The sequence below is a fragment of the Hemiscyllium ocellatum genome, chromosome 36 (genome assembly GCF_020745735.1).
Source record: "Hemiscyllium ocellatum isolate sHemOce1 chromosome 36, sHemOce1.pat.X.cur, whole genome shotgun sequence".
Classification (NCBI taxonomy): Eukaryota; Metazoa; Chordata; class Chondrichthyes; order Orectolobiformes; family Hemiscylliidae; genus Hemiscyllium; species Hemiscyllium ocellatum.
In genome coordinates, this window is record NC_083436.1 from 44,959,446 (window position 1) to 44,973,017 (window position 13,572).

At 47.8% G+C, this 13,572-nt stretch overlaps 1 protein-coding gene across 1 annotated transcript; it reads right to left on the minus strand.

Annotated features, from left to right (window-relative positions):
- Positions 1-2,002: 2,002 nt before the first annotated feature.
- On the minus strand, positions 2,003-6,767 carry LOC132833346 (DNA damage-inducible transcript 4-like protein). The gene is made up of 2 exons (XM_060851535.1): positions 6,301-6,767; positions 2,003-3,692 (listed from the first exon to the last, which is right to left on the minus strand). Exons 1-2 carry the CDS (start codon positions 6,353-6,355, stop codon positions 3,214-3,216), a joined length of 534 nt encoding a protein of 177 aa, XP_060707518.1. The 5' UTR covers positions 6,356-6,767; the 3' UTR covers positions 2,003-3,213.
- Positions 6,768-13,572: the final 6,805 nt, after the last annotated feature.

A 13,572-nucleotide genomic window follows, 5' to 3' on the forward strand; every position in this document is an offset into this window, starting at 1 on the left:
TCAGTGGGTCGGTGTGGACTTGTTGGGCCAAAGGGCCTATTTCCACACTGTAAGTAATCTAACATAATCTAATCTAAAAGCTTTTGAAGGGCTTTTGCCCGAAACGTCAATTTTCCTGCTCCTTGGATGCTGCCTGACCTGCTGTGCTTTTCCAGCATCACTCTAATCTTGACTCTAATTCTCGTATCTACAGTCCTTACCTTCGCCACTTTGTTTTCTGCATTCATGGGATATGGGCTTACTGGTAATCCCAGCTTTACTGCATAGAAACACAGGAGTAGGCTATTTGGCCCTTTAAGCCTGCTATACCATTCAATATCATCATGGCTGATCAATCAACGCAGGCCCCTGCTCCCATTTTCTCCCTGTACCCTTTTACCCCTTTAGCCCCAAGAACTATACCTAACTCCTTCTTGAAATCATTCAAAGTTTTGGCCTCAGCTGCTTTCTGTGGTAGCGAATTCCATAGGCTCCCTACTCTCTGGGTGAAGACATGTCTCCTAAATGGATGGTGTCACCCATCCTTAGTTGCCCCTTGAGAAAGTGGGGGTGAGCTGCCTTCTTGAACCACTGCAGTCCATGTGCTGTGGGTAGACCCACACTGCCCTTAGGGAGGGAATTCCAGGATTCTGACCCAGTGACAGTGAAGGAATGGTGAGATATTTCCAAATCAGGATGGTGAGTGGCTTGGAGAGGAACTTGTAGGGGGTGGTGTTCCCATGTATCTGCTGCCTTTGTCCTTCTTGATGGAAGTGGCCGTGGGTTTGGAATGTGCTGGCTGAAGCTCATCGGAGGATTTCTGCAGCACATCTTCCAGACAGTACACACTACTACTGAGCATCGGTGATGGAGGGAGTGGATTTTTGTGGATGTGGTGTCAATCAAGTGACTGCTTTGTCCTGGATGGTGTCAAGCTTCGAGTGTTGTTGGAGCTGCTCCCATCCAGGAAAGTAGGGAGCATTCCATCACACTCCTGACTTGTGCCTTGGGCAGGATTTGGACAGTCAGGAGGGGAGTTACTCACTGCATGATTCCCCAGCCTCTGATTTGCTCCCATAATGAGGAGAGTCGTGTTTCTGTAATTCCACTCACCCCACCTGCCCAGAAAATAAATAATTCAAACTGCAGAACCTAATTCCTCCAGGCAGTGAATTGTTGTTAGAAATATTTTAAATTGAATATCTCATTTATTTTTCTTTCCTCTCTTTTTGCCTTTCCTTCTCTCTGTCTATCCCTCTCTATTATTACTACTGGATCTGATTCAACTCAAATTCACCCAGTTTTCTTCCCCTCGTTCCCCATCACAATCGCTGTATCATCTTGGTTAAAAAGAAGCTCCGTGCCAAACAGTTTCTGAACAGAATTGCATCATCCATTGGATCATCTAACTGGGCCACCTCGTATTGCAATAATTTAACTACAGCTGCTCAAAGTCAAAGAAAGATTCTTGCTCAAGTCAATACACATATTGCAGTTGTATTCACTGAAACCACTTTACCCATTTGCTGAATGTAGAAGGAAATATTGAACAAGTAATGGATTTCCTTGCCTCTTGATACACCGTTTAAACCTGGCTCAGAAATCTTACCAATCTGGTAAAAACAATGACTGCAGATGCTGGAAACCAGATTCTGGATCCGTGGTGCTGGAAGAGCACAGCAGTTCAGGCAGCATCCTGATGAAGGGCTTTTGCCTGAAACCTTGATTTCGCTGCTCGTTGGATGCTGCCTGAACTGCTGTGCTCTTCCAGCACCACTGATCCAGAATCTTACCAATCTGGCATATCTCCATCTCGAAACCCAGGAGCTAACGTTCAGCAAAATTCCTTTCAACGTACTGCTGCCTTGTTTCTGCTCAATGTTTGATCCTTTTCTGAGACTTTCAATTGTAAATGTTTTGTTGCTGCAGCCAACTTCAAAAGAATCTATTAAACCTTTGAACTTTTCTAAAATCTATGGAATTGAAAGGCATCAGATTACAAAATTCATTTATTGTCCAACAAATTTAACAAATTTCTTTTAAAAGGAGCATTTTCTTTTAATGCTGACTGCATTAACTTAGTACACAGGGTAAAGACTGAAACCTCCAAACAGTGTAGTGAGTAATCATTTGTCCAAATCCAGTTCAACTGTCAAAGCAGTTTGGAGAGCGCTGGCAAACTAAACAGTGAACTCCCACAATTGTAGTGCAAGTTCGACCAAAAAAAAAGTGCAAATCGATGTCACAAAAGTGCAAGTGGCAAACATGTGGTTGAGGTTTCCAGCCAGCTCTCCACATGACTCATCCCGAAACCTGGCATATAAATAGTTTGTCACATCTACCCATCTCGTTAGGCTCCATGATAGCAAAAGTATTAGATTTTGTAAAACTCTAGCAAGTCTCTTCCGTTTGGTAAAACAGCTTGTTTCATTTCTGAATATATAACCTCCAGCACTGCCCCTTCAAAGAGACCAGCTTGTTCCTGGTATAGACACTTGAAAGCATTTAAGTTTTGAAAATAATGAGAATTTTCTAGTAATTAGAAAGGTTGGAAGATACTTAGGGATTTCAGTCAACAGTTACTCAATCATCAACCCTTGGGCAAGGCTGGACTAATAGTTCCACTCCGATCAGCAAGTTTGAGAATCTATCAGCAGCTTGGATCAGTCTCAAGTCGGTTCAAACCCCATTTAACTCCAGTTTAGTCCAAAATGAAGCCTGCATTGTTCAAGATACCATCTCTTCTTTGTAAGGGATATGGTAAAACAGGGTTCTTGCAGTCTGAGGGGTAACTGTAATAATCACACAGCAATACATGACCAACAAGCTTTCTCATCGTTTCAGTGACGAATGATCGAGGACAAACAGACACCAGTCTGTAAACTCGAGATTCATTTCCCTCATGTCCACTTCAGATTGGAGTTATTCATCTCGTGATTTTACTGAATAAAGATTCATTGCCACATTTCCTGCTACTAAGCCAATATCAGATTCCACTCTTGGGGAGTGGCAAGTTCTTGGGGATATAGACAGTACAAAAGGTGCTACATTAATGCAATTTCTGTACAAGAATACATATGAAGGAAGTCACATTGCTAACTAGATAATGAATTTTCCCAGGCAATGCTGGAGATGGGTCAAAATCAAGAGCATTAATATCCACACAACAGGGAAATGCCAGCAGAATGAGTGAACTGCAGCACCAAGAGTATTTGCTGTTAAAACTCAAGTGAGCTAACACTCTATAACTGTCCGGGCTGAGGAGGAATATAGCTTCTTCTTTATCAAGCAAAACCCAGGGCTCAGTTTCAATGCTTGCCTAAAGCCAGCTGTAAAACAGGTACCAATAAAAAAGAAGTCACTGAGGCTTGGCCAGAAGCTGCCATCCTGCCTGAAGATTAACGTCAATTCAAATGTCGGGACCACACTGGAATCATAAACAATCCGATCCAGCTTCTTACACGTGTTCCCAGTTTCCACATTGATGTAGATGATGGAGCCACGTAGACCACAGGGTTCACTGGAGGATAGGCACAACACGTCTTGGGCTATCTTCCTGATCAATGTTTCTGGGACTAATACCTCAGAGCAGTTCAACTTTGTCTTCTTGGCTCTGGACAGGGAATTCTCAAAGAGCTTAGTCAAGTACAGACATGTTTGCTCCTCCTCATTTACATTGTTTGCAGCTACCTCGTGATCCCAATAATTAATATCTGCAAGGGAGGGGGAAAAAAATGAAAGTTTAGATTGTAATTAAAAGCCAGGAAGATTTGGACAGTAGCTGCTGGTAATGACACGGAACTGTACAAAGATTACTGTGTCTGCATTTTAAAATAAGGATTTAGACAGAAATTGCTGATCTTCCACAAAATGTGATTCACTGGCAGGAAATTTGGCAACTAAAAATGCATAGACTTAAAAATAGAAGATCAGATGAGAATAAGGGGAATCCATCTATCAGCACAGGGACAGACCCAGAGGGCAGCTCACCATCACCTTCTCACAGACAACTAGGGATAGGGCAGTGACCCCACCACCACCACCACAACCACAACCACAACCACAACCCCCACCCCCCACCCCCAATCAATGAATAATGAGAACATTTTACAGTGTTAAAACAAATTGGAGAAACTCAACAGGTCTGGCATAATCTGTCAAGAGAGAAACAGAGTTAACATTGCAAGTCTGGTATGACTCTTCCAAAGACTCAAAATGACGACTCTGTTTCGGTCTCTGCAGAGGCTGCCTGACCTGCTGAGTTTAGGAAACAGTGAGGTCTGCAGATGTTGAAGAGTCAGTGTTAATAAAGTGTGGCACTGGAAAAGCACAGCAGGTCAGGCAGCATCCGAGGAGCACAAACATCGACATTTCGGGTAAAACCCTTCATCAGGTCCTGGATATGCCCAAAATGTCGACTCTCTTGCTCCTCGGATATGCCTGACTTCCCGAGTTTCTCTAGCACTCTAATTTCAGATCTCCAGCATTTGCAGTATTTTGGTTTTAGACTATGAGCTGTGGTGGTCTTAAATGCACTGTGTGCAAGGACGGTGGAACAGGATTCAGAAATACCTTTCAAATCTGAATTGGCTTATATCTGTGAAAGAGAATAGTTTTCCAGAACTTTGGAGACAGTGCAGTGGGAGCAGGACCAATCAGATAGCTCTTTCAAACAGCAAGCACTGCTTTGATCGGCAAAATGGTCATTTCCAAGATTCAATATGGAATTTATTCAGAGTGTAAACCCGAGCTCATCTGTTGTTTTCCCTTTTTGCCATCCTAGCCGGTCCACAGTCTCTGTTGGATACACACATGCTCACACATGGAGAAACTCAGCAAGGTCCGGCAGTGACAGAAAGCAGTGTTAACAATTGGGCGCCAGTGAGCCTCCTTTCGAACAGACCCTAGTCTGGCTCTGATACCAGTCCCACTGTCCAAGGGAAGGACATTGAGGGAGGGTCCCACTGCCCGAGGGGATACAGAAATGCCTGAAGTGCCACCTTTTAAGTGAAAGGTGAAACTGAGGTATCATCTACTCTCTCCCACAGATGATAAAGACTTAGGAACACTATAAAGACTGGCCAGGGTGCTAGTCAATATTAAAGCTTTAGTCAGTGATAGAAACATAATGAGCACACCATTAATTTGTTTGTGGGATATGACTGTGTGGGATTTGGCTGCTGCATTTTGTTTTACGATAGTGATTACACTTCAGAGACACTTCCATTCAGGATGTGCTGAGTGCCAGAACCTTTCCTCCCGGTCTGTGTCAAATTAACCCAACGCCAGAGGCACTCCCTTCCACCCTGAGCAAACCTGCTCCTGAACCTCTGCTTCCACGGAGAGAAGCCTGGAGCCTTCCCCTGAGGGGATTGGAATGGGGAGGGGGGGGGGGCGGGATCTGTGACTAGGGCCTTCCCTTGGGGGGGGTGTGGGGGTGACACTACTCAGGACTTTCCCCTGGGGATGAGGGGAAAAGACGACTGTGCCCAAGGCCTTCCCCTGGGGTGAGAGGGCAGGTGACTGTGCCCAGGGTCTATCCCTGAGGGGGCACAGTGACTGTGACCAGAGTCTGCCCATGTGGAGGAGGAGGGGTCAGAGTTGACCATGCCCAGGTCTGGGGTCAGGATGACCATGCCCAGTGTCTGCCCCTGGGGAGGGGGAAAGAGGTCAGGAGTGACCATGCCCAGAGTTTGCCTGTGTGGTGGGGTAAGAGGGGACAGGGGTCACCATGCCCAGGGTCTGCATGTGGGGAGGGGGAAAGAGGGGTCAGGGATGACCATGCCCAGGGTCTGGGGTCAGGGCTGACCATGCCTAGGGTCTGGCCCTGGCTCTCCCAGAGTGAGCTGGACCCCACACTCCCTCAGCCTGCCCCATCCATACACTCAGTAACCTTCATTGTACCCCCCCACCCCACCCTCACACATATACACACCCGCCCCCCGCCACACACACACACACACACTGACAGTTCCAGGAAGAAACTTTGTTTTAAAACTTCAATCCCCTTTACATTAAAACTGTCAAAGATGCTGGTGTGTAGTGCAGTGTTACTAGAGCCGCTCAATCGGAACATTAAAGTAGAGCTGAGAGTGTGAATCCTGCCCGGGCTCTCCCCAGGGTGCTCAGGGAATTGGGGATTGTTCCGGACAGAGGAATCCAAACAGGGTTCAATTTGAAACAAAGCAAAACAACAAACGGTTTAATCGCTGGACAAGAGCAGCTACAGGCTGCCGGCTCAATGTGGGAGCAGCAGCATCCCCCCCACCCCACACCCTTCACCCCCCACCCTCAGGGGGAGGGGGACACTCACTCACTCACCCTCCGCCGGGGGCTCACAGCCTGGGCTTTTCCTCTTGGAGCAGCTCGCCACCATCGCGCAGGCAGGCTCCCCCTCCTACCGCATCGCCCGTGTCTCTGTCTCTGTCTCTGTCTGGGTGTGTGTGTCCCTCCCTCTCTCTCTCTCTCTGCCTGTCCCCCCTATGGCAGTGTATATTCTCCGCTATTGATCTGCCTCTCCACAGCTTCCCCCCTGTTACTGTCTCTTGTTTATTTTACTTTCCCCTCGCTCTCTGAGTGTCTCTATCTCACTGTGTCCCTCTGTGTGTGTGTCTGTGTGTCCCTCTGTCTCTCTCTCTCTCCCTCTGTCTATCCCTGCCTGTGTGTGTGTCTGTGTCCCACTTTCTCTCTCTCCCCTCTTCTGTCTCTCTCCCTGTGTGTGTGTGTGTGTGTGTGTGTGTGTGGGTGGGTGGGTGGGTGGGTGTCTCTCTCTCTCTCTCTCTCTCTCCCTCTCCCTCCCTCCCTCTGTCTCTGTCTCTGTCTCTGTGCCTCCTCCCCCCCAGCCCACTGTACTGCATAAGAGGAGCCAGTGAATGTATTTATGTGACTGGCCAATCAGAGCGCCAGCTGCTCCTAGGCCCCTCCCGATTTGCTGGCCGCCCTGAGATAGAACTAAAGCAGCACAGTGATTGGCCCGGACTCGCAACTGGCTGCGGCCAATCAGCGTTGAGTCCTGCAAGACGCCCAGCGCTTTTCATGCTCAGGGGAGGGGCATTGAGTCAGTGTACCAGGATAGGGGGAGGGGCATTGGGTCACTGTACCAGGATAGGGGGAGGGGCATTGAGTCAGTGTACCAGGATAGGGGGAGGGGCATTGGGTCAGTGTACCAGGATAGGGGGAGGGGCATTGGGTCAGTGTACCAGGATAGGGGGAGGGGCATTGGGTCAGTGTACCAGGATAGGGGGAGGGGCATTGGGTCAGTGTACCAGGATAGGGGGAGGGGCATTGAGTCAGTGTACCAGGATAGGGGGAGGGGCATTGGGTCAGTGTACCAGGATAGGGGGAGGGGCATTGGGTCAGTGTACCAGGATAGGGGGAGGGGCATTGGGTCAGTGTACCAGGATAGGGGGAGGGGCATTGAGTCAGTGTACCAGGATAGGGGGAGGGGCATTGGGTCAGTGTACCAGGATAGGGGGAGGGGCATTGGGTCAGTGTACCAGGATAGGGGGAGGGGCATTGGGTCAGTGTACCAGGATAAGGGGGAGGGGCATTGGGTCAGTGTACCAGGATAGGGGGAGGGGCATTGGGTCAGTGTACCAGGATAGGGGGAGGGGCATTGGGTCAGTGTACCAGGATAGGGGGAGGGGCATTGGGTCAGTGTACCAGGATAGGGGGAGGGGCATTGGGTCAGTGTACCAGGATAAGGGGGAGGGGCATTGGGTCAGTGTACCAGGATAGGGGGGAGGGGCATTGGGTCAGTGTACCAGGATAGGGGGAGGGGCATTGGGTCAGTGTACCAGGATAGGGGGGAGGGGCATTGGGTCAGTGTACCAGGATAGGGGGAGGGGCATTGGGTCAGTGTACCAGGATAGGGGGAGGGGCATTGAGTCAGTGTACCAGGATCAGAGGGAGGGGCATTGGGTCAGTGTACCAGGATAGGGGGGAGGGGCATTTTGTCAGTGTACCAGGATAGGGGGAGGGGCATTGAGTCAGTGTACCAGGATAGGGGGAGGGGCATTGGGTCAGTGTACCAGGATAGGGGGAGGGGCATTGTGTCACTGTACCAGGATAGGGGGAGGGGCATTGAGTCAGTGTACCAGGATAGGGGGAGGGGCATTGAGTCAGTGTACCAGGATAGGGGGAGGGGCATTGAGTCAGTGTACCAGGATAGGGGGAGGGGCATTGAGTCAGTGTACCAGGATAGGGGGAGGGGCATTGAGTCAGTGTACCAGGATCAGAGGGTGGGGCATTGAGTCAGTGTACCAGGATAGGGGGAGGGGCATTGTGTCACTGTACCAGGATAGGGGGGGAGGGGCATTGAGTCAGTGTACCAGGATAGGGGGAGGGGCATTGAGTCAGTGTACCAGGATAGGGGGAGGGGCATTGAGTCAGTGTACCAGGATCAGAGGGTGGGGCATTGAGTCAGTGTACCAGGATAGGGGGAGGGGCATTGTGTCACTGTACCAGGATAGGGGGAGGGGCATTGAGTCAGTGTACCAGGATAGGGGGAGGGGCATTGTGTCACTGTACCAGGATAGGGGTAGGGGCATTGAGTCAGTGTACCAGGATAGGGGGAGGGGCATTGAGTCAGTGTACCAGGATAAGGGGAATTGTCATTGAGTCAGTGTACCAGGATGAGGGGGGGATGGGCATTGAGTCAGTGTACCAGGATGGGAGGTAGGGGCATAGAGTCAGTGTACCAGGATGAGGGGGGGATGGGCATTGAGTCAGTGTACCAGGATGGGAGGTAGGGGCATAGAGTCAGTGTACCAGGATCAGAGGGGAGGGGCATTGAGTCAGTGTACCAGGATGGGGGAGGGGCATTGAGTCAGTGTACCAGGATAAGGGGGATGGGCATTGAGTCAGTGTACCAGGATAAGGGGGGATGGGCATTGAGTCAGTGTACCAGGATGGGGGAGGGGCATTAAGTCAGTGTACTAGGATAAGGGGGAAGGGCATTGAGTCAGTGTACCAGGATCAGGTGGAGGGGCATTGAGTCAGTGTACCAGGATGTGTGGAGGGGCATTCAGTCAGTGTACCAGGATAAGGGGGAGGAGCATTGAGTCACTGTACCAGGATGGGAAGGGCATTGAGTCAGTGTACCATGATAGGGGGAGTGGCATTGAGTCAATATACCAGGTTGGGGGGGAGGGGCATAGTGTCAATGCACCAGGATAGGGGGGGAGGGGCATTGAGTCAGTGTACCAGGATGTGGGGAGGAGCATTGAGTCAGTGTACCACGATGGGGAGGCACATTGAGTCAGTGTACCAGGATGGGGAGAGGGGCATTGAGTCAGTGTACCTGGATGGGGAGAGGGGCATTGAGTCAGTGTACCTGGATGGGGAAACAAATGCAGGTGTTGGAGTCAAAAACAAAAATAGAAATTGTTGAAAAACCCAGCTGGTTTGGCCGCATTTGTGGAGAGAAATTAATTATTATTTCAGTCCCGTGACAATTCTTCAGAACTTACATTTATGTAGCGCCTTGAATGTTGTGAAACATTCCCTGTCACTTACTCCATTAAACATTACAACAGTTGCATAAAGATGGTGAGGACAAGCAACCAAACACTTGGGCTTTTTATAAAGTGTTTCACAGGAAGGGAGAGTGGGAGAGATTGAAGGAGGAATTCCAGGCTCAAGGCAGCTGAAGGCATGACCACCACTGGTGAAACAAAGGAAGCAGAGGCTGACCAAGAGTTGACAGCTGTAAGTTGATCTTGGTTAGCAGCGTAACCCAACTGTAAACAAGTCTTCACCCAGCCTTTGTAACTTAATATCCAGCATTCCTTCATTTCTACAGCAGGGGGAGAGGGAAAAGGTTGGTACGTGAATACTTCTGTCACTATTAATATCCTTGTCCCTGATCTTTTCCAGCATCATTCATTTTCTCTGTACATCTCTCCCTTATTGTGTTATGTCAAGGGTTTAGAACTGTGAAATACGATGGGCATTTTTAACCCTAAATTTCAAAATATTTGTTTTCAAAAGGAGAAGTGCTACAGAGACAGAACAGCAGCAATGGAAATTGGCAAGCTAAGTGGAAAATTTCAGTATGGGACAGTTAGGGTTTAACACTTAAATGTGTCAGAGATATGTCAGAAAACTCTACCTGCACTGTAGTAATGTTATGATACAATGATTCTAAGACTATGATTCCTTGTGAATACAAAGATAACAAGAGGCTTACAGTCCCCCACTCAATAGCAAGCCTCCCCTTTCAGATTATGTTTCAAACTGCAGACCTATTTTGTGATTTTTCTCTTTGAAGAGTTCACAAAGACAGGGGTTAAAAAGCCAGTTTCAACTCTACTGGAGTGTACCAGTGTGACTGAATGTTCCCGTGCGTACCAGCCTGAGGTTGAGTATGGTGTAAAGGTCCCAGTTGAAGACACCTCCCTCACTCTGGCTAGCAGCCAGATGAATGGAAGACCCTCGTTTACTCCAAGTACTGCAAAACAGTTCAAAAAGAAACAACGATAACAAAAAGACTTTCTGTCACCCCGAATGCTGGAAATCAATCACAATCAAACGGAATCAGAACTACAGAATCTCAACCAATCTGCAAAACAGTTAAATTCAGTTACTACTTGAACCTCCAATACTCTGTTCAAGATATACTTTTCACAAGCAACTCAGAGACTGATCTGTAAACTTCTTTAAACTTCTATCCGTTTGGATTCACATCTTATTGCTAATCTGTGTGCTGTTACTACTTTGTCTTGCCTCAATCTTTATTAATTCAATAAAGCCTCCTTTTAAACCATATGTTTCTTGGGTCTGGGAGAGTAGTACCCTTAAGGGATCGGATCAGATTGTAAATTAACCTCATTGTGACTAACTAAGGTGGTTGGTGAATAAAGACAGTCAGCCAGTTCATCTCTTCTCACCTGGGAACTTAATGGTTTGCTGTATCCCAACTGGGGCTCTTCCTGGATCTGGTTGTAACAACCACTCTCCTTTCTGCACATAATTATTCCAACCCAAACCCTGGTGCAAATGGAACTCTCTTTTGCTATTGCTTACCAAATACACTGTACAGATATTTGTGTTCCCACAAGAAGTCTTGCCGAGAGTATGTTTGAGAGTGGCGCAGTGACTAATATGCTTCCCTCTGCATCGAATTCCAGCACAGAGACGTGAGCACAAACTCCTCTGTTGCTTAACTGCAGTACAGCAGGAAAAATGAAAAAATAGGGATTGGGAGAATCTTGCTTTCTCTGATGTTTATAAATAATGGAGATCCAGGTTTGCAGAAGACAATTCGAAGGCTGCAAGTGGCACTACAAGCATTGTAAAATGTGAGGAGAAGAGCATAAAACTCTAACAGAACATTGATACATGGGTGAGCAGGTAGTTAGATAGCAAATAAAGTTCAGTGCAAGCAAGTGTGAGGTGATACTTTTTGATAGACAGACAGAATAAACTAAAGGGTCTACAGTAGCAGAGAAACCTAGGTGATGAAGTCCTGAAATATGACAGGATAGGTAGAGAGAGAGCTATACATCTAGGCTTGTTGTGGTTCTGTTCGCCGAGCTGGGAGTTTTTCTTGCAAACGTTTCGTCCCCTTTCTAGGTGACATCTTCAGTGCTTGGGAGCCTCCTGTGAAGCACTTCTGTGCTGATTCCTCCGGCATTTATAGTGGTTTGAATCTGCCGCTTCTGGTTGCCAGTTGCTGTCCGCTGCAGTGGCCGGTATATAGGGTCTAGGTCGATGTGTCTGTTGATAGAATTTGTGGATGAGTGCCATGCCTCTAGGAATTCCCTGGCTGTTCTCTGTTTGGACTGCCCTAGACCCTATATACCGGCCACTGCAGCGAACAGCAACTGACAACCAGAAGCGGCAGATTCAAACCACTATAAATGCTGGAGGAATCAGCACAGAAGCGCTTCACAGGAGGCTCCCAAGCACTGAAGATGTCACCTAGAAAGGGGACGAAACGTTTGCAACAAAAACTCCCAGCTCGGCGAACAGAACCACAACAACGAGCAGCCGAGCTACAAATCTTCTCACAAACTTTGAACATCTAGGCTTCTTTAAAAGGGCCATCGATACATGAGCAGGGAGGTTATATTGAATGTGTATAGGGCACTGGCCAGACCACAGCTGGAGTCTTGTGTACAGTTCTGTGTGCCATACTTTAAGAAGGATGTGAACACATTGGAGAGATCACATTAAAGAGGTTTCTTTATGAGATCGCTTCCAGTGATGAGAAGCTTGAGCTATGGGGAATGTTTGGAGATGTTGGGACAGGTTCCTAGCTGGAATCATATTCTTCAATCAACCTCCTGACTATCCATCCAACCCATCTTCATTTACCTACCATGAACACAGCTACACATTGATTTTAGCTGCACTAGTTTTCATTGGTTTTATTCCATACGCAAAGTTTCACACATCGTTGGGAATTATTTCTAAATCCTGACACCTCTCCTATCACTGGCTCATTAAGCTATCACTGTTCTCACTCTTTTCAAATGGCAAATGTTGATTTTAATTTTAAAAATGTCCTTCTTTAATAAAGAGACTCTATACGCTATCATATGCAGAACAGGCCATTCAACCACCACTGAATGCCGATTTCTCCAGCTTCCACATTTCCCCTCCCCTCACCTTATCTCAGTCCCAACCCTCAAACTCAGCACCGCCTCCCTGACCTGCAATCTTCTTCCTGACCTCTCCGCTCCCACCTCCTCTATGGCCTATCACCCTCACCTTAACCTCCTTCCACCTATCGTATTCCCAACGCCCATCTCCGAAGTCCCTCCTCCCTTCCTTTTATCTTAGCCTGCTTGGCACACCCTCCTCATTCCTGAAGAAGGGCTTATGCCCGAAACATCGATTCTCCTGCTCCTTGGATGCTGCCTGACCTGCTGCGCTTTTCCAGCAACACATTTTTAAGCTCTGATCGCCAGCATCTGCAGTCCTCACTTTCTCCTAGTTCATTCAACTACGCTGCCTGTTCTGGCTATTTGAAAGAGCTTTGTTGGGTGGTTTGGTGACTCCGTGGTAGTCACTACCTCATAGCACTGGGGACTGGGTTCAATTCCACCCCCAGGTACTGTCCATGTGAAGTTTGCACGTTCTCCCTGTGTCAACATGCGTTTCCTCCAGATGCTCCATTTCCTCCCACAGTCCAAAGATGTACGGGTTAGTTGTTTGGCGATGCTAAATTGCCCAAAGTCTCCAGGGATGTGCAGGTTAGGTGGATCAGTCATGGGGAAATGGGGCGATATGATGGGGGAGTAGGTCTGTGCAGGATGCTTTTTGGAAGGATTGTGCAAATGGCCTCTGTCTGCACTGTAGGGATTCTAAGTTTAAGCTGTATGAATTGATCCCAATTCCCTGCTTCTTTCTCACAGCTTTGCTGTTATTTTCTCTCTTTTCCAATGTTTATCCAACTCCCTTTTGAAAGTTCCTCTTAAACCTACTTCCCTGCCTATCAGGCAGTGTGTTTCAGATCACAGGAACTCTTGATGTTAACAACAATTCCCCACATCTTCCCCATTCCAAGAAACCCAGGCGATTTATTTGTATTGATACAAAGAATGAACGATTGTAGGCCACTCATACCTTCGAGTCTGCCCTACCATT